The sequence below is a fragment of the Glossina fuscipes genome, unplaced genomic scaffold (assembly GCF_014805625.2).
Source record: "Glossina fuscipes isolate IAEA_lab_2018 unplaced genomic scaffold, Yale_Gfus_2 2, whole genome shotgun sequence".
Lineage (NCBI taxonomy): Eukaryota > Metazoa > Arthropoda > Insecta > Diptera > Glossinidae > Glossina > Glossina fuscipes.
In genome coordinates this window covers 9,601,683-9,622,114 of record NW_023998416.1, presented here as the reverse complement: position 1 = coordinate 9,622,114, position 20,432 = coordinate 9,601,683, and the positions used below count along the sequence as shown (strand labels likewise).

At 33.0% G+C, this 20,432-nt stretch overlaps 1 protein-coding gene across 13 annotated transcripts in view; it reads right to left on the bottom strand.

Annotated features, from left to right (window-relative positions):
• Positions 1 to 20,432, bottom strand: part of LOC119633661 (sodium/hydrogen exchanger 3) — a 58,212-nt gene that overhangs the window by 35,795 nt on the left and 1,985 nt on the right. For all 13 annotated transcript variants that reach the window (XM_038027320.1, XM_038027326.1, XM_038027328.1 and 10 more), the window contains exons 2-3: positions 7,475 to 7,691; positions 2,745 to 3,008 (exon numbers count right to left, since the gene is read on the bottom strand). In XM_038027320.1, the coding sequence (XP_037883248.1) occupies positions 2,745 to 3,008; positions 7,475 to 7,691 (481 nt within the window). The remainder of the gene's footprint in view (positions 1 to 2,744; positions 3,009 to 7,474; positions 7,692 to 20,432) is intronic.

Sequence of the window (20,432 nt, the reverse complement as noted above, 5' to 3'; positions counted from 1 at the left end):
ACTAGTAAAGCTGACTCTTAGCAATCGCTTATATATTCGTATTCGTGTACCTCCAATGAGAAATTGTCAGACGAAGCTTATGTTCGAACTTGGTGTTGATCTGTCAACTAAGGATGCATATATTTCAAGCACGAGGCTCTCATTGTCTCATCTCAAAAATTGATTTTGAGATTCTCTCTATTGCCTGTCACTCACGACTGCACAAACTGAAATGAGAACGTTGTGATTTATGGAATTTACATTCCTAGTTGATGGATAGTATTTATTTTTTTAAGACGATGAAGGAAGTCAATCGTCTCACAAGGTAATGGTCAGAACATAGCGAGAGAAGAGAGAAAGGAATTTGGTTCCGCGAAGACCGATTTGGTACTCTATCTACTCGAGAATGCCATGGGTATACGGCGTTTGATACACTTTGGCTGGAAGATTGCCAATTGAAAGAAAGATTGATTTACAATACTCTCATCCTCTTATAGTGGTCCCAAAAAAATTAATTTGATTTTCGATAATTAAAAGCGAAAGAAAGCAATTTCTTTAACAAATAGAATATAAAAAAGTTTTTTTGTCTTGTCTGTATGGATTACGATGGAGATTCAGACGTTAATCGATTAATAGCTTTCATTAGCAATTTTAGAAAAATTATGAAAACGTTTAATGTAAGAGCAAATAATTTGATTATACAGTTTATGAAGACAAAAAGGTGCATACCACTTAGCGCAGCACTAATGCCTTTTTGCTATGTTTTTGCTATGTTAATATGCAAATAATTACTACTAATAAGTTAATTAAAATGCAGTTAATTGAAAGTAGTTAGAGCCACATTGTTTATCAAAGAAGACACAATTGTTTTCACAACGAAAACAAAGAAAACAAAAAGTTAAATTGAAAAACCAACTAAAACTATGCGCTAATGAAGTGCCAACAATTAATATATTAATAACAATTTTCACATGAATAATAATGAAAACAAGCAAAAAAGACTATAGTGGACCATAGCCTACCGTAAAATACACTGCATCACTCTACAATTATTCAGTCTATGGGAAACGATCGGAAAATTGGTTCGATCCGAACGATTTCCAATGCCACGCGTTGTTGGACTAAAACGCATCACTGTATCAAACCTTGTCAAAATGTCTTAAAACATGCGACCTGCAAGAAAACCAAACGGACAGATAGACAAAAGGAGAAACAATTTTAGATCGAGTCAGATATTGATTCTAATCGTACTACAAGAAAGTGAATCTGTCTATCTCAAGTGCTTCTGGATATTGCATACATATGCACAAACTTAATGTACAGTCGTACACCATGTGATGGCATATGGCATAAAATATATTTAACAAATATTTGAAAAAAGAAAATAGTCCGTCATACTTTGAGTGAAAGAGTGTTTAGTTAAACAAATCCAATTTATTTCCAGCGGATTAGGTAAAGCAATTATATCACACATTACGCATTTTCTCTCTAAAGCATTAGTGCGGGCAAAGGTGTTCGTTGGACAGAATATACATATACGGAGTGTCGAAAGATGAAGCCAGGGGCGTAGGTTTTTAAAAGCGTTGTACAGAATACTTCAATGCAGCCAATATCCATACCATTTACACAACCTATATCCAGCCGAAATTAGAGTATAACCCGTATGTGTTGGCAGGAGCCTCCAAACTTTGCTTGGAGAAGCTCGAGCGCATACTGCGAAACGAGCAGGTGCTCTTTGATCGCGAAACACGCTCGACAACTTCGGGCATCGGCGTAATGTAGTGTGTGCAGTGCTCATATGTAGGTAAATTGACGGCAAGTGTTCTACAGAGTTAAAGAAGGTTTGCCCACCAATTAATTCCCTTAAGAAGATTACGAACCCTTGTCAGCATTGCCACCCACTCATCCTGAAATTGCCCATATATCGTTCGACATTCTCCCTCGACTCGGCATTCTGTGAGCGCGTTGGCTGCGTTTGAAACATTCTACCAACAGGGGTTTTCCCGTCATGTCTAATATATCAAACATTAAGTGGAACATACATAAACACTACTCTCTCCTTCCATTCTTCCCTACCTTGAACCCTTCCTTAACCTAAGATGATGCCTGCGCACATCCTGTGAGTATTCGATCATACACCAAAAAACAAAAACAAACTTCGAAAAAACTTCGGCACTCTTAGCGCAAAAAAAAAAAAAAAATCTGATTTGTTAAAACTTTCAGTTTAGTCATTTCAGAACAACAAACAGGGATGAAGTCCTTTATTACAGGAGATTAATAACATTTATTAAAATAGAAATATAAATTTCAATCATCTTATCTGAGATCCCTGAGCCAGTCTTCTTCTTTAAAATAAAAACAATATTAAATCAAATGTCGCGACTATAAGTAACAATAATACGCGGAAACATAAGACTATTAATTTACATCTGTCATTTGATATTGCTCAGAGCAGGCCTTACGTGAAGCACGCTGTTCTATCATAAACTAACACAATTTCATTGAAATTTATTAAATTCATTGAGACACAATTGTTTTATGCATCCCCAATAGAAGGAAGCAATTAAGACTGGAGTGTCGAAGAATTTAAATAAATACGAAGATGCATTCAAGAGTCAAACAATTAATTTTATATACACATATGCATTATATGCATACATACATAAATACATTATTTTTCGTTCCATTCTATTAGAGAAACATTTAAACACTTAAAAATATTAAATACTTGGATATTTTCTTAAATTGTTTTTTTTTTAACTTACCAATCGTCGCTATATTAAATATGGTACCGACCACAGCCATTAACAGAATAGTACCCAAATTATCGAAGAATAAACGATTCGGCATAAAATACCCAGCGTCTAATATAATCGGTGGTAGCATATAGAAGAAGAATGTATTGGGCGTTAGGGGAGAAACACCTACATTGGTACCAAAGAACAGTACAACACCGATAACCACACCTACCACGATGAGAAGACAGGATTCAGGAAAGATCAAATGCAATTTGGGTGTCATATGGAAACCTGTGGTAGGAAAGAAAACATAGAAAATGTAAAAAGAAAAATAATTATTGAAAACTTAAAACATTTTTCCAAGTACAGTACTGACAATGAAAGTTCTTTTCAAAGGAAATCTTTTCTTGATGAAAAATATTACTCAAGCCTGTCTGTTTACCGAAAATCGTTTATCCCCATTATCAAAACATTTTTTTTTTCTAAGTGGAAAAGAAAATCGAAAAAAAATTTTTAGACAAAAAAGTCGATTTCCTTATAGCGCACCTAAACATTTTATCAATAGTACCAGAAATCAATAAATTTAAACTCTCAGTTATCTCAAGAGCTGTCACGGAACGGCTTGCTTCTACTAGTGCCTTTGCTTTGCTTTTATCAGCTCTTACAGGCCTTCCATACTGTGTCGCAAAGAAGCGGAAAAAAGTTTCACAAACCACTTTTGCCACTGAGATTCTGTCCATTCGTCTCCTCCATACGCTTCCGAAAAGTTTTTTCCTTCTTAAACATTATTTTAACCTCTTCGCTAGAAATAGATTTAAAATACGTGCTGGTTTTGACTTGCCCTGTACGGTATAAGAAGCCAAACGAAAACTTTTCCCACATAAGTATTACGATAACAACTATATATATGTGAAGACATTACGCCTTAAATGCGAATTTGCCTGCGAAAAAATGCATTTAAATCTTCTGTTGGAAAAAAAAAGGAAATCACTCTCCGAACGATTTGATACATTTATGTAACATAGATTTCGAGGATCGCTCGTTAACTAGTTCCGCTAATTGATTGTATTGATTACATTCGAGTTAAGGTAAATAAAAAAAAAAGCTTTGCCAATTGAATTTCGAATTCAAAATTGCCCGATACGTTGCAAAAATTCTTCTTCTTCGTTGGAAGGCGATTCAATGAAAAAAAATTTAGAAAAAAAAGCTTGAGAGAAGTGCCGCATGTAGTTTTCCGCCTCATAAATATATTCCGTTTCGAAGAAGCTCAAAGCATTCGCTATTTTATAGAAGAATTTCTTTTAAAAAAAACTTGACATACATCGTAGACCAGATTGACCGATCTAGACCATTTTTAAACTGAATGTGAAGACGACGAAAATTTTGGTGGTAAATTTTTCGATATATCGCAACGGATTCAAAAACTGCAGACGAAATTATAAAAAAATGTTCGACATGATATCGAGATTGTCTCAGCTTTTAATCTACCATCGGCCTGTGTGTGGACAGATCACGACATATTTTTAACCTTAAATTCTTAATCAAGGAAAGTTAGAGTCAACTTTCAGCTTCCTAGTCCATAAGTCCTTGCGTTCTAATCCGGTAGTGCTAATATTAAACAATGAATTTATTACAAATATAAATTATTTCGCCCACATATAAGAGGTGTTTAGGTATTCATGATTAGCCTAAAGCGAGCATAGTTTACTTGTTTAGATTTTCGTTATGCTAAACATATCATACAATCGATATTAAATGACTAAAGTCGAAAGCGACTAATTACAGAATTCATTTAGTGTTGATTGAAATTCCAAACAATTTAGAGAATAAACGAAATCAAATGTGAAATAAATACCCAAACAAAATAACAATTTACAAAGCGGCACACAGACAGACAACGAACAACAACGCTAAACAATACGAAATTATGATTTACAACCAGCGGACGCAATGAATTTGCGGAAGGGTTCATGCAAATGAATGGGAAGTAATTAAGCAAAAAAATTTAGAAAAATATTTATTTTATCATTATTGAAAATGCAATTTTCTCCTCTTAATTTATTATGAAAAATATTTTACCTTTTAATTGATCTGGAAATTGCGTGTATTTTAGCGAAGATTTATCAATTTTTACAAAATATTACCAAAGCAAATATAATTACTCCAAAAAAAATTAAATACTTAAACAAATATTTCTAACAAAACATAAAAAAGGAAATACAAACAACTACTAAAAACGTTATAGTCGGGCAAGACCGAACATTAGATATCCTATACCAATTCGTCTTTGTACAGCTACTTAATTGTCAATAATTACACGTTACTTTTCGTGAAAGCCCGCATATTGGAGAATGCCTAAAAAATCGCATGACATCACATACGAACACATCATCAACATAATTTACTATCTAAAAATTTATTTATTTTACAGTTTCCGTCCAAAAAAGCTAAAAATTAGGACTTAATCTCCATATAAGGGCTTGCTCTCTCATGACAGACGCTGTATATGTTAGAATCTAAAAAATATACCTATTTGATCCAGATTATTTTACGTCAATTTTTTTTTTTTCCAACTCACTACTGCAGACTAATTTTCATCACAAAATATTAACGATTTCTTTGAAGGTCTCAGTATTTATGATAAATCTTATCTCCAAGAAACAGACCCAAATTTTCATTACAAAAAAAAAGAAAAATTAGAGCGTTTTGGCATGTAAGAGTTCACATTTCTTGAGAATCCTTGTATGCGTTGATAAGTCGTTGAAAAGGTACCCTTACCCGAATTACTCACATAAACGGACAGATAGACGGACAAGTTAAGGTGTAATAAAAGGTGGGTCTACCTTAAGCCTTTCTGGGTGTTACACAGCTCCGCACAAATTCAATATATCATGTACCGCAACTCATGTAGCGTATAAAAATTAGCCGAAAGCTAATGTTGCTTGTACTCAATTTTTTTGCCTTTAGCTTCAGAATTTATTCCACTAGTGTACAAAAAAAATTATAATAATAATAATAATAGTAATAATATCATAAAAATGACGTAAGTGTGTCATTCTTATAGTCAGTAAATAAAATTTATCCTCGAAAGTCAAGGTTTAATGCAAATTTGTTTCCCTTCTTAGTACTTTCATGTAAGGAGTAATCAATTGTAGCAAAAGGAGACCAATGGTGAGGAAAAACTATCCCAACAAAAAATACTTAAATCAATCAAGCTGCTATTAAGACAGAAAAGCTAATCTTTAAATAAAATATTGCTTGGTTCTTTTTTTTGGTAGAAACATAAAAAAAACGAGAGATGAAATTAATTTCTTTCTCACTGTGAAACGAATTATACAAGAAACTAAATAAGAAAATTAAAGCAAAGCATATTACCCAAGCTATATATAGAAAAATCTCCGAATAAGTTAACAATTAAGGGTCGAAGGACCTACAAGGACCATAAAGTGTTTGCGCCGACCTGAACTCTAGACTAACATTTGCCTTGAAGTCTCGCCCTTTGAGATCTTTCTTGATTGCGAAGAGTGAGCCAACGCCACGCCCACTTTCTCATGGACAAATGTTCATTTGAAATATTAAACACACTACCTTTTGAAATCTTTAAGCTGTCAGCGTTCCCCTGCAATTTTACTTTTCGTCCCACCAAGACGACGACTTTGTTCACTTCTTGTGAAGTGAAGATGTTCCCATTGCTTTGAATATTGCAAATCATTAAAACAAGTGCGACTTGCAAAGTAAGTGCCAAGATAATCTTAAGATCTTGATATATATCGTTTCAAGGTTGACACAATCCAGAAATCATATGTGGCGGTCAACAATGATCCCACACGGCCATCATATAATAGATTGAGTATTGAGTAAAGTTGGGTTTTCAAATTTTTCTCTTTAATCCTAGACATGAAAACCGGCAAACCGGTATCATTTTCATCCTTAACTTTCTCATAACACGTGCATATGCAAGTTTCCAGCTTTGTATGTCATATTGATATGATCTGTGAGAATTTCAACAAAGAACAAAGAAAGGTTGAACATTGCCATAGCAAGCAATATGGTCTTCAATTCGTGCACGAAAGTGTTATCTACCCTAAAAGTGACAACAAAGATGATAACCCCCTTGTAATCTCTTCAACAAAAAGTATAATGAAAATATTTATAATTTTTATGCTTTTCTGTACATAAAAAAAATCTTTAACAATCTTGATATTATTCAATTTCTTATTTTATTTTATTAACAGTACAATTTTTTTTAATTAGAGAAAAAATATAATCTCGTGGTTGAGTTGGCCTTTACCAATCTAATCAGATCTCTGCAGGCTAATGAATAGATAACTGCGTAGATACGGTAGATCGCTGCTAACTATAATTTTGCAAATAAATTCTATTTGTTAGCAGAGAAACGAAAAGTATTGAGCCTTTAATTATCTAAATTAAAAATGTAATGATGTGACTTTCCGTTTGCAAGCACACAATGCCTGCGCTACAAAAATTTTATGCAAATCAAATGACAGCAGTAGGCTGTTAGTTCACCAGCAGGTTCTTTAGAAGCCGAAATAAGCGATAAATTCCCAGCAAAGCCTAAGTTTATTACTAATTATTACTAGCGTGAACTCTGCGACACTGGCTGTGCGCAATACTAAAAGTTCAACTAATTACGTCACAATATTCTTCAAACTGTACTAAAACTTTTTATATGAATAGACAGATGGTGGTTAAATTAGATTTTACGATGAATAGAGAGACATACGCGAAAGACTCACCAATTTTAGCTATACTCGCTGACAGTATCCAAACACCTATAATAAACGGTGTTTTTACTCTTTCAAAATCCACCTGTGAAAGAGGATAACGTTCAGGTGCATGTTTATGTTCGTCAGATTGCAAAACCTCCACTCCTGTATGGATAGAACCTGGATCAGCCACTACATATTGCTGCGGCATCGCAGACATCTCTTCCCCAGGATTTGCTGAAGAAAGCTGTAACGGGGCATCAAAATTTTAGCATTAAGTTTTTTTAATTTAATAGAAATTCATTTTTACAAATATTTTTTTTTTTTTTTTTTTTTGAAACCATTTTCAGACATAAGTTGATAGGATATTATAAACAGTGTAGAAGAGGACAAGTAGAACACAGTTTATTCAGTTGTATCTGTTGATCAATTTAAAAAAAAAAAAAAAATCGCTAAAATGTGGATTTTAACAACTCTAGCGTCCCCTTTGAAATTTCAATCTTTTTTAGTCTTTAAATTCTATTAAAACTGCCGGCAAATTCTAGATAAAAAAAGCAGAAAACTAAAAGACGTATGTTAACCTTTGTTGTGTGCTTTGTACTTCCAGAGAAGCAAAAATATAAAAAACGCATTATAATGATATTTTGCATATGCAATAAGAGAGTTTGCAAAATAGTTCAAACGGGGTCAACTTTTAGGTTAATGATAAATAAGTAATTTTTGTTTTTTTTTTTAAATTCTATATCACAAATCTCTTCTTTTTTAGGGACAAAGTATTAGGTTAGCCATATTCCATATGGTTCTTAATATTATGATTATAATAACCAAGTGGATGAGATTTCTATGTTTAAACCCTTCACCGAACTGTGAGGGGTATGTTCGTTTCGTCAAAACGTTTGCAGCGTTCACAAATCCCACAAAATATATATGTATTCTTAATCAGCATTAAATTCTAAATCGATTTAAGCGTTTGATATCGGCTCATCGGTTTGTCTATTTGTCTGTTCGTATGTGCAATGCCAGTTGTAAGCGTTCTCCTGCCCGCAAAAATGAAGCTATCAAATTCAAATTTTGGAGGAACATTGGAAGTTCTTGCACGCAACTTGACAATGAAAAAGAGCCAAATCGGTGAAAGCACACGCCCACAGCATCACGTAAGCAGAAAACATGGCTCCGTTTTTCGAAAGAAAGAAAAAATTGGGGTTTTTTCTCATAGCTCATAACCTATACCAGACAAATGCACAAAAATTTGAATGCATATTTTATAGGCGATGCTGTACCGGCTGTCCGAAAACTGGGAAAAATTGGCAGCGCCTACCCAATATTACAAAATTTAATTTTTCTTTCAATACCTATATAAGGGGCAGAAACAAGCTTGAAAAACCCCATTAAGTATATAAATGCTTGGCCAGTTTCGAATTTGGAATGCACCTAAGCATATCCATCTGTTTGGCTGCGTGATTGTACAGCATTTGTGGTAAATATCCTCGCGTTGGCGAATCTGAAGACATCGCCTACAAATTTTCAAAAGAATTTAAAAATGAATTAAACTTTTCGAAGAACACGCCTAAACGCCCACACGCTTATGCAAGAAAAACTCTTATTTTGAAAATAGAAAAAATTACCCAGGTCCACTGTAGTTTTTACTTTTTTTGCCAACTTTGGCAACACAACGGTGATGGGTATAAAAGATTCGGTCAGGACCAACTATAATTTTATTATATTTTTTTTTATTCAATTCATATAAAAGCAGAACCTTAGCATTGTTTAGTTCTCCTGCAGTAGAAGTAAGCACACGCTTTCGTTACTTTAATGCATGTGCGCAAATGCAGCCGGCAAGAACAAATTAAATGGACTGTTACGAACTGTACGGAATGTAAAACGTAATGGAGTGTAAAAACGATGTAGTCGAGCAATAGTGAGTATTACATAAACTACATTAATTCGCTTAACATAATTCTTCCTCTATTCCTATTAGATCTATCAAATGGAATCCGCCTGTAAAGGAAGAGAGGTGATTGCAGCTAAATGACTTGAAACAAATAAATGAGAAGCTTAAATTGAAGGTAATTTTCAAAGGAAAATGTGAGAGAATGTAGAAATTTTATTACGATTAAGATTTTATTTACTTAATTCAGCAATAGAGATTAACCGAACGGTTGTGTTACGGTGACCACGAAATCTTAGCTGGCCAATCATGAAAAACGCCCTGGTTATTATCTATGTTCGTTAAAAAATATCAAAAAGTTTATTCTTGATATCGCATAGACACGCCTTCTTCTCACGAGAACTGTTACAACGAAAAGGTTCTAGAAAATAGACGTATATAGCTCACATTGATTACAGTAAATTTAAATGTCGACTTAAATCTAATGTCGATTAACTTTTATCGTAAAATATATAGGCATTGTTGTCTTATAAATGCTAAGAGGCTTGTAAGCATCATTATACTGGAGCCGATCCAATCCTTCTCAAATTTCGAGCTTTGTCGAAAGATATTAGAAATGACAAACTTTTTTCACAAAAATGTCGTCTCGGACTATTTTCAACAGGACAAAAAGCATACCATTAACGGGGGTTATAATATCTCATTAGACTATTTCCGAAATTTGCAACTATTAAGAGAAAGACAATTAATCTGAATGGATTGCTATAATAAAAAATTAGGGTCGCTTAAATTCGTCCTCGTCGAACAAACTTAATATACCTACACTAAAAGTAAGATAAAATAAAGATAGACGCTTAAGAATTGACGTTTGAAAAAAGAAATAAATAAAATGAAATAATGCTCAACGATGAGAAAATCCTTTTTTGTTTCGCATGAGATCGAAATCGTAAGACAATGGACAGCGGAGATAGATATTATTATCGATTCGAGTCGGAATCCCAAGTTGATGAATAACGCGATTTGACTGCAATGAGCCCATAACTTTTTGACAGAGCAAGTATACGGATTAATTTTATTTTAAAAACAAATTATCGAAGGGACGATAATATGAATGTCTTCGTATCACTTCGCCATTTTCCAAACTCTATTACTCCTTACGCGATCCTAAAAAAAGAGGGAAGAAAAAGAAAGAAAAAGAATATTTCCATTTATAAAATAAAAGTGGAAATATATATATCGTGTACGTGGTGCACTTTATATGTAACAAGCAAAAAACACGGAAAACAAAGATGTTCACAGTTTTCGTTACATAGACCTGTGAACCGTTAAAGCCGTGCTCTTTGAAAAGTTTGGCTTATTTTCAAATTCTTTTGTAACTTTATAAGCCATTTCATCATTTTTGCGGGCGAGAGAATGTTTACAGATGGCACACAATTGCACAGACGGACAGATGGCACTGACACGCTTTTGCATTCCCAAGTTGAAACTGGTTAAGAATTTATATATTCTTTAGGGTTTTTGACGCGTTCTTCTTATTCCTTTTGAAAAGCAAATGCGTCCTCACTGTGCCTAATACTGTACGCATGTCCTTCGACCAATTTGGCTCATTTTGAGTACTAACTTGCCAACGTCCAATGTTTCTGCTAAATTTGAAGCCGTCAATAGCTTCTTTGCTTATCAAGAATACATATATTTTGTTCGGTCTGTGAAGCTTCTTTCTGGCCGTTGCAAACATTGTGACGGAATGAATATAATCTTCGTCGTTCGGTGATGGCACAGACTTCAAAAAAGATCTTTATAGTACATGGAAAAGTACCTTTGGTCACCTCATTTATTCTTTGACTACTTTCCGAAACTTTATTTAAAATTACACTACCCGCGACCATTAAGTTATTGCGTACTTGGGTACACATACGAAGGAGATTTCAAAATAAAACGGAAACTGTAAATATATATATGTATATACTATTCCCTTCGAAGAAATAATAAAAAAGGCCTTTAGCGGAAAGTATCTTATGAGAAACGCTTTAAAGTATACAGGCAAGCCGGGCAAAAAGATATCAAATAGTATGCGCTGTGTGTGTGTGTGTATGAGGTCTTGAAATGTTAAATATTCAAATTTGAATTTTATTCATTCTCTTCATTCAATTATTCATCTAACAATCTATCTATTATTATGTTTAACATTATTTACATTATCTAACACATGTGTGAGCATCCGCTGATTTTTTTTTTTTTTTGCTACGCGCATGTATCTGTCGTATTGATACATGAGTAATTGCATTGCTGCTTATTCAAGAAAAAAAATATACATAATATATTATATTTTCCACGTCATAGAAGATTAACAACAATCGTTACTGTTATTTATTTCGACATACACATGTCGATACTGGAGGGAATTTTTTTTAAAAAGTTTACAGCAATGAGTAAACTTATAACTCATACCCCAGCACAATAAAAGTATAATAATATTGTCGTTTGTTTTGAAACACACTGTTAATAATCGGACCTGGGAATTTGAAACAATTTACTCATTATCGTCAAAGCTGTCCGACGATTCGTCTCCTGTTGGACTTTCCACAATCGCAGAAATTAAAATGCGAAAGCGAGAGGAAACTTTACGCATGCATTACTAGTCCAAGATTTACAGTTAATTTCAAAAAAGAATTCTTTACCCAACCGTACCCAGAGTAAACAATAGAATATAAACAACAATAGGTAAAAAATTAAATTAATTTGTGTAACTGTTGTAAAACACGATGTATACCCTAATTAATCACATTTTGCAATTAAGTAACATTTCTAGTAGTGGGTGGTATCCAAAATTCGTCCTACAGCGTCTTTTAGACGCTCTTGTTGCTTTTATTTTATTTAACATTCGTTACGCTATGTTACACAATATAAATGTGCCTGAGAAACGTGAAAAATAGCATTAGTAGTAGTATTATCAGTAAGTCATTTTAAATATGTAAATATGTTAAAATTAAATTTCGGAGAACACTTATTAATCGAGAAATTGTAATAAAAACAATGTTTTCCATCAAAATCATTACCATAATCGGGAGAAAAGCATGATACATGATAATAAATCAAAGAGAATGTTTCAATTATAAAATTGAAATGAAATTCCAATAACAATATTGTATGTATGTGTGGCCTGCATATACCTTTCGCATATTATTTATTTAACTAATTAGCATATGATTTTTAAAAAGTTTTTTTCTCTTTTGTATTTTTCCAAATTGATTGATAATATAACAATTTCTTCTTCTTCAATTGTGAAAAACATATGAAGCGAGAGAAAACGAAAAGTAAATTACGCATGAATACAACAACAACAACAACAACAACAACAACAACATGCTTCGAAATGATAATTGAAAATACAAACTGATTGACAATAACGAGATGGCTGCGTATGCTTTGAGGCAAATCTTAAAATACCCATCCATCCCCTTTATACGAAAAATGTACAAAGTATTTAAACAAAACATGTGACCACGAATTGGTTCTGAATCGAAAGCCCCATGACGAATGTGAGGTATATCCAATTCTAATCCCATATCCACTACTATAGCTTATAGGCGGACAAGTTAAAAGCCATTCAGCTTTAACTTTACTACAGTGAGTGATTTGTTTCTCGAATTGAATTCATAAACTTTCCCAATATCTGATCAAGAATATATACATGAAATATTCATGAACATTTGAACTGCATTCGAGAGGCCTACGAATGGTTGCCAGACTTGGAAAGGTACTTTCTTCTTCAGTAGCACACTTATTGAACATTCAATTGCAATGTGTTCACTATTGCATCGGTACGAGGCTTTTCGATGGTTAAACTGTTCATATATGACTTCCTCTTCATGGACTATCAAGCATAAGTGATAGCTTGAAACGTTCTGCTTACACATTTCTTAGCAACATTTTTACGCTTATCTTGATGTTACTAACTATTACCGCTTAATTTTCTGGAAATAATAAAGCACAGGAAAATTATATCTACCTACGTAGATAACATAATGTAGAGCAAATTCAGGTGCGCGATATATATATAACAAACCAATGTATGCAATACATTTCACTGCTAACTAATCATGCATTACCACTCAGTAAATTTGTTATCTAAATATATATAGGCGCCACTCGCATAACACGCGTACTTGACAAACTCGGTTTCAATGCAAAATGGTAGAAAATTTGCGAGTATTACAACACGGTTTCGACTGTGTTCCGCTGGATTTTTTTTTTTTTTGCATTTGGCTTTTATTTTTATTTTATCATTAATATTAGGGGTTGCAAAAATCGGTTTTAAGAAGAACAAATGTAAGCAAATTGCATTATTATTGTTATCAGAATCAAGTCGGAGAAATAAGTTCCAAGAATAAACTCTTAAAAGCACTAATATCTGATCCCATCCTTAAGTCGATAAGCTTTACTGAAAATAGGCTACCGCGCCATGGCGGTTGTAATTTTTTTTTATCGTCATTAATCAATCAATTTTTGGATATCTTTTTAAATTTTTGCATTTCATCATAACGAATTTCATATAAAAAATTAGTCGGTAATTTACTTTCTTATTGATATGTATGTTTGGAGTGAAATTTAAGCTACCATTTTTTTTTTTTTTTTTTTTTGGTTTCGATATAACACGGTACATATTGCCTTGATTTGGATTATTTCAAAACTATTAAAACTATAGTATTGTATATTGGGCCTTACTTTAATCAGTTAGCTGATCAGTCGACTGTGTCGTTAGCAATATGCTCGTATACAAAAATAGACTATGTTAGGAAATTAGGTTGTTGTGGTATGGCTTGATATACACACACACACGTTTCAAAATACATTATTATAGCGAATGCGTATTCATAATGACAAAATTTTATGAGGAAATCTGACATGGACGAATGGACGGATCGTGATGTAAACATTCGTCATACAAAGTTAACTGGTTAAATAAATAAATAGAAAAGTTCCATATAACACCCAACACGAATTAACTGCGTTACACGAGGGATGCCTGTATTCATATGCATACGAACGTATGCGTAATTTTAAGGTTCACTGCAAACGCACACCGACATAGCTGGCCGTCATGTCATGTCATTTATTATTTATACATAAAGAGGTTGGCAATCATTTTATCAGCGAAACTAATCTATATACAAAAAAAAAAAGTATAAATATTTGTTACGTAATTATTGAAACATTGGTTGTTCATTAATACAGCGTAACAGCAAAAAAGTAAACAATAGATAGAAACGATAGAAAGCCAATGATTAAATATTGTTGATAACGCATAATGTCTGTCGCAAAGTGTAACAACGCGATTGATTACTACAATATCAACAAAAAGGGTGACAACAATGTCATTCAATCCATTTTTTCTTTTTCATTTTAGAGACTTTATCATCAGCAACATTTTGAATCGATTTAAATTTATTCGTATGTTCCAAACAACAGCAAAGAAATGAAATATATTACTGACACTCTACACATGTCTTCTTGGAACACTGCCCCGTCATATCTAAACAGGATGAAGAAACTGGAATATACCTTATGACAAATATTAAGAATCGACCAAGACAATAAAATCGAATATCTTATGATATTTTTTCGTCTGCACAGGACGATTTTTAGATGCTTTCGACTTTCTCAATCAAGTCAATATTTTGCAAATAATGCTTTGCGGAGTATATTAACCGTTTTGAAAAAAAAAGAAAAACAAGGAAAAACACTATAGTGGGCAATGGCTTACCATAAAATGTCCTACATCACCCTATAGTTATTCATATAACGTTTTTTTCGAAATAAAGCCTTAAATGGGGAGTCGCCGAAAAAGTGCTCCAATCCGAACCATTTTCAATAGTGTTCGTCCTTGGGCCAAAGCACGTCGGTCTACCAAAATTCCATGGAAATATTTAAACATTGCGACCTGTTGATTTTTGGTTGAAGACAAGAAAACAAGATGAACAGGCAGACAGAAAAATCAATTCAAAAAGTGATTCTCAAACGACCGGTACTTTCTGTATCTCCCATACATCCACATAAGCTTTGTACTACAAGTGGTCTAGGTTATTAAAATTGACCTTTGTATAGGATAAACGGGTTTCGCTTCGTCTCAATAACACATGTGGAATACAGAATATTTCGACGCGACTGCTGGGACTCTACCAAGCTTGTTAACTGAAGAAAAAAACTGCTCTTAGTGAAACGCTCTATGAAAAATATTAAATAATCCCCTTACTTATTGATCAGTCAGGATTAATTCATTTTTGATCAAAGTATCGTCCATATCGGTTATATCTTACTTTGCTTCGTTATAGATTGGATTATAAGTTTCATTAACAATAATAGTAATAGTTGAGGATTTGGGATTTAATTCTAATTACAAACGGTACGCCCGATCTTGACTTTCTTATGCAAATTTATTTTAACATTAAACGGTCGCAGAAACTTGGCAAACTTTTACCGGAAAAATTTAAATGTTGCCTAAACTATGAGACACCCTATATTATTATTTCACGATTGATTTATTATTTCATTGTTGTCGGCATCCTATTAAACATGATTTTTGTTGTTGTTCTCTAAGAGAATAAATATATACATATATGGAAAATTTTCACTTTTAAATTTTTGGATTTATAAGACTTCCAAAAACCCACTAGCCATTCTCATTGCAATAAACACAATTTATAAAAGTCATAAGGAAGGAAAACTTTCCTAAAAGTGATTGTTCAGTTACTTATCAAGTGGGGGATCCTAAGGGAGCATGCCTGAGCGATCAATTTCTCGATTTTTTAATTCTCTGGCAATATCAGAAAATACTTGACGGATAATTTTACTGACACTAGCCGTTTAAGAAGCTGTAAAAATTGAAATGATATCTTGAATGATTTGTTAGCAGAAATGTTAGGAATTTTATTTTGTATTTTCTCAACAAATAACATGTTTTTCGTTATTCCTCTTATTTCATATTCAATCAATTTACAAACAGCTGTGACCACAATGAAAATAAATAAGCAGCTTTTAACCGGCAAAAGTATAAAGAAATTGTTAATGAATTCTTACGCATTACTTAAATAATATATGAGGCGGAAAATTCAGGCGTGCGTTTGCAATATATGTATACACATATACGATATTGAAAACATTTAATATATGAGTAGTGAATAAATTGTGATTACACAAACAAAATTTTGCTTGCTTTTCATATTTACATTTTTAATTTTCTCATTTTCCTCATTTTTGTTTGCACTTTACGTTCACATACAAGAAAACATTTTAAGAGATTTCCGCAAACATTTTACTTAATATTGAAATTTATTTAAAATTTTATAAACAATGCCGTTTATAGTCAGTAACTTTGGAAATAATTAAACTGTGGCCAATTGCTTTGAACTTAAAGAGAGCAATCACTGTAAGAGTTTGAAGAGATGAATGGACAGATCTTTGTACTAATGGAGTAGTAATCTTTGAGCGAGCTATTAAAAGAAGAAAAAAACTTCTTGTTAGAAAGCCAACCAACACCGGAGCCTTTCTCCCGACCCAAGTATAATTTGTGTGGATCTGCACGCAGTATAACTGGCGCAAATTTCAGTAAAAAAGAAGGAAAACAAGTGAGAAAACAATGTTTGGTTGGGACCGAATCTTTTATCCCTATACGAATTATGTTAAAAAAGACTGAACTAACTTTGCTTACTCTATAATATTGGGTGGGCGAGGCTGGTTTTTCGATTTTCATAATAAAACTGGAAATTGGTGGACATGGTGCATGGGTAACGAGAAAAAAAAAACACGGAATGTAAAACTGTTTACATTGCTGGCATGTCCTTCGACCGATTTGGGTCATTTTTAAATTCTTCTGCAAGTTTATAGTCATTATTTTCATATTGGCGAACGAGAGAATGTTGATTACATATGTCACACAGTTGAGCAGGCGGGCAGATGGACAGACGGACATGCTTAGATGCACTTCGAATTTGACAATAGCCAGGAATTTATGTACTTTGGCGGATTTTTAAAACTTGCTTCTGCACGTCATAAATTTATTGAAAAAAAAAAAATTAAAAATATTTATATACTGGTCCACTGTACCCATTGTCAATAGAATATATATAAATTTTTGTTTTGCTTATGGCTTGCATTCTGATGAGTATAAAAACATTATCCCAAACTACAGGACTATACTTATTTTTCCAACCTTTGTGTAATATTCAGAAATACGGAACAAAGTTTTCCCGAAAAATATCAGGTCAAAAGACCTGAATCGATAACCCTCCGTCCATCTGTCGGTTATTGCAAGTGTGGAATTGATGGAATTGATTCCCTCGTACACACGTCCACAATACGAAAAATTGGCAAAAAAAAGGTTAAAGAATAATTTATCGTCGTTGACAGAAATGGACGTATATGTGTGTTTATAACGATCAATCTAAAAGAAGTATTGACTCATATTTCAAATATTTCTGCAAAACAAATATAATTTTTTTACTTATATTGCTTTATTTTGCTACTAGTAGATGTTTTTGTAATTAACTCAGTTGAAAATATGTTTAGTTCTTGAGATGCCTTCAATAATAAGTACATACCCTTGCTCGTCGATACTTACAGAGTGTCTGCAAGCAGATATGATTAAAATTTCATTTGTCAGCAGAAACGAAAAAAGAAACAACAGGAAAGAAACACAAAACAAGCGAGAGATTAAATTATATTCACTTAAGACGAATCTTTAATACACTTGAGGTATCTCGAACCAATACATAACCATATGAAGTATTTTATTAATTGCCGACGTTTCACTTAGTCCGTAATAAAATAACATTAATTCTGATCTTTTATATAGTCGTCTGGAGCGATATTTATACCAAGTTCTAGAAGGCACAAGGTTAAGCCCGCCCTTAAATTTCATTCTTAGAACGTCAAGGTTCTAAGAACACTTTTTTACTTAAAAAGGTCTGAGAATTTCAAACGGAGAGACAAAGTTAATATACTGCCACCCTTTGAAAGTGTATACAAAAATTTATTTACTTTGTTCAACTGTAACTAAACATGAAAAATTATTTTTAAATTTTTGCAAAAACAAGATCCCTAATGTTCGTACATTAGCGAGCGTGGGAATATGAGCAAAATATCTAAACGAATACAAAATATAATTACAACAACTGAAATATTGCTGATGGAAATAGTTGGAAATTTTAAAATGGATTCCAATGGACAATGTAGATGAAATACGTAGCAAGCATAGAAACTTTTGTGTATTCCCTACACTACTTGCGGTATAAAAGTATATTAAGTTGTGCGACTGTATGCAACATTTAAAAGCGCTTGAGATAGATCCACAGTTTATTATATCGATCATCGATTCAGAACCACTTTCTATATCGATTTAAGCTTGTCCGTCCGTCAAGCCGTCTTTCTGTTTTTTGTTTTCTTGTGTTCAGCATGTAGGTGGCAATTTTAGAGATATTTTGATGAAATTTAGTATACTGTCGTGTTTTGGCCCAAAGATGAGCGCTCTGGCCACTTCCCAGGCAACAGCTAATTTTAAAATTTCTCTATATAAATAACTGTTAGACGGTGTAGGGTATTCGACAATGGGCCGTGGCATACGATAGTGCTTTTACTTGTCTCTTACCCCATAAAAAATAATACTTAAAACAAATATCATATGATTCAGTTATCTTCATAGAAACTTAAGGAAATATAAATCTTTCCTCAAAACTAACTTGAACAATGCATTTGCATCATTTAACTTTTCATAAACTTTAGAGTTCATCTTAAGATAACATGATCAAAATAAAGATTAAATATATCTTTGCCGTTGAAGGAAAGCAAATTTTCCCCTCCGCCGGAAATGTCTTACTATTAAAACAAATTTTTTTTTTGCATTAATGCATTAGCAGAGAACACAGCACTCAATATTTAATGGCTCGTGTTGTTTTATTTCTTACGCAAATTTCTGGCGGTTGTAAAACAAAGAAAAACGGCGTTAAAAGATTTAAAAAACAAAAAAAAAAAAAAAACCGAGAATAATAACACAAACAAACAACATTTGAAATGATATAAAAAAGTTTATTACAGTATTAAACGAAACTATTGTGTACGCAACCACTTTTCAGTCAGCAAAGAAAAGGTTTTTTTATCTTGAAACTTCTATCAACTCGTATGCATTGAGGTGTTCTCGCTTACATAAAAACTTTGAAAACAAAAAAAGAATAATCATCTGCCGGCCATAATTTAGCTAAATGAGTGAATGAAGATATTCCTGATTAACTATGCAAATTCGGTTTTAAGCAATGACACGTTTAATTATTTTAACACTCAGCTGCTCCGTTAACGTTTAGAAGCAATCTCATTAAGTTTCGCTCGACTAATCGATTGGCAAAAAGAAAGTTTCATTTAAATAATTGACAAGGAGAATATTTTAGAGAAAATTTACAAATATTTCCTTACGCTCTCTGCCATGTTTGTATAGACGTAAACCAGAAGACATTTTTCATTCAACCATTTAAAAATCAACGTCTGACTTTGAAGTAGACAATGAGCGGAATAGTGACATTCGAGATACCCAGAGCTTTCGGCAGGTCTGAACATTTCAAATCCATTGCTTTCTTTCTGAAACCCATCCCAAACGCAATTTCCTAAATGAACTTTATCCGCAGAATAGGACTTCACCATTAACTGGCGAAGGATCTTCAAATAGATCTCTTATGTCCCATGAGATTTACGCGAAATAATATGATCCAAAATGACATATTCTATCTGTTTGCCTTGAGCTGGAAAGAAATATTACCGGCAGGCAGTAAAAAAGGCAGAACTTTCCCGCCAACCTAATTATATTTTGCAAATATATGTTGTATTGAAATTAAAAATTTATTTTATATACACGTATATGTAATCCTTGTATGCAGTAGCATCCAAAAATAAGCAAGCGTTGTTCATACTATTTGAAGCAATTGGGTTTTGGTCAGATATAAAGCAATTTAGAATTCTTTGAGCATATCGAAGCCAACTAAAAGGCTTTAAAAAGTACGAGTCTCAATTTTCTCTCTCTCTCTCTCTCTCTCTCTCTCTCTCTCTCTCTCTCTCTCT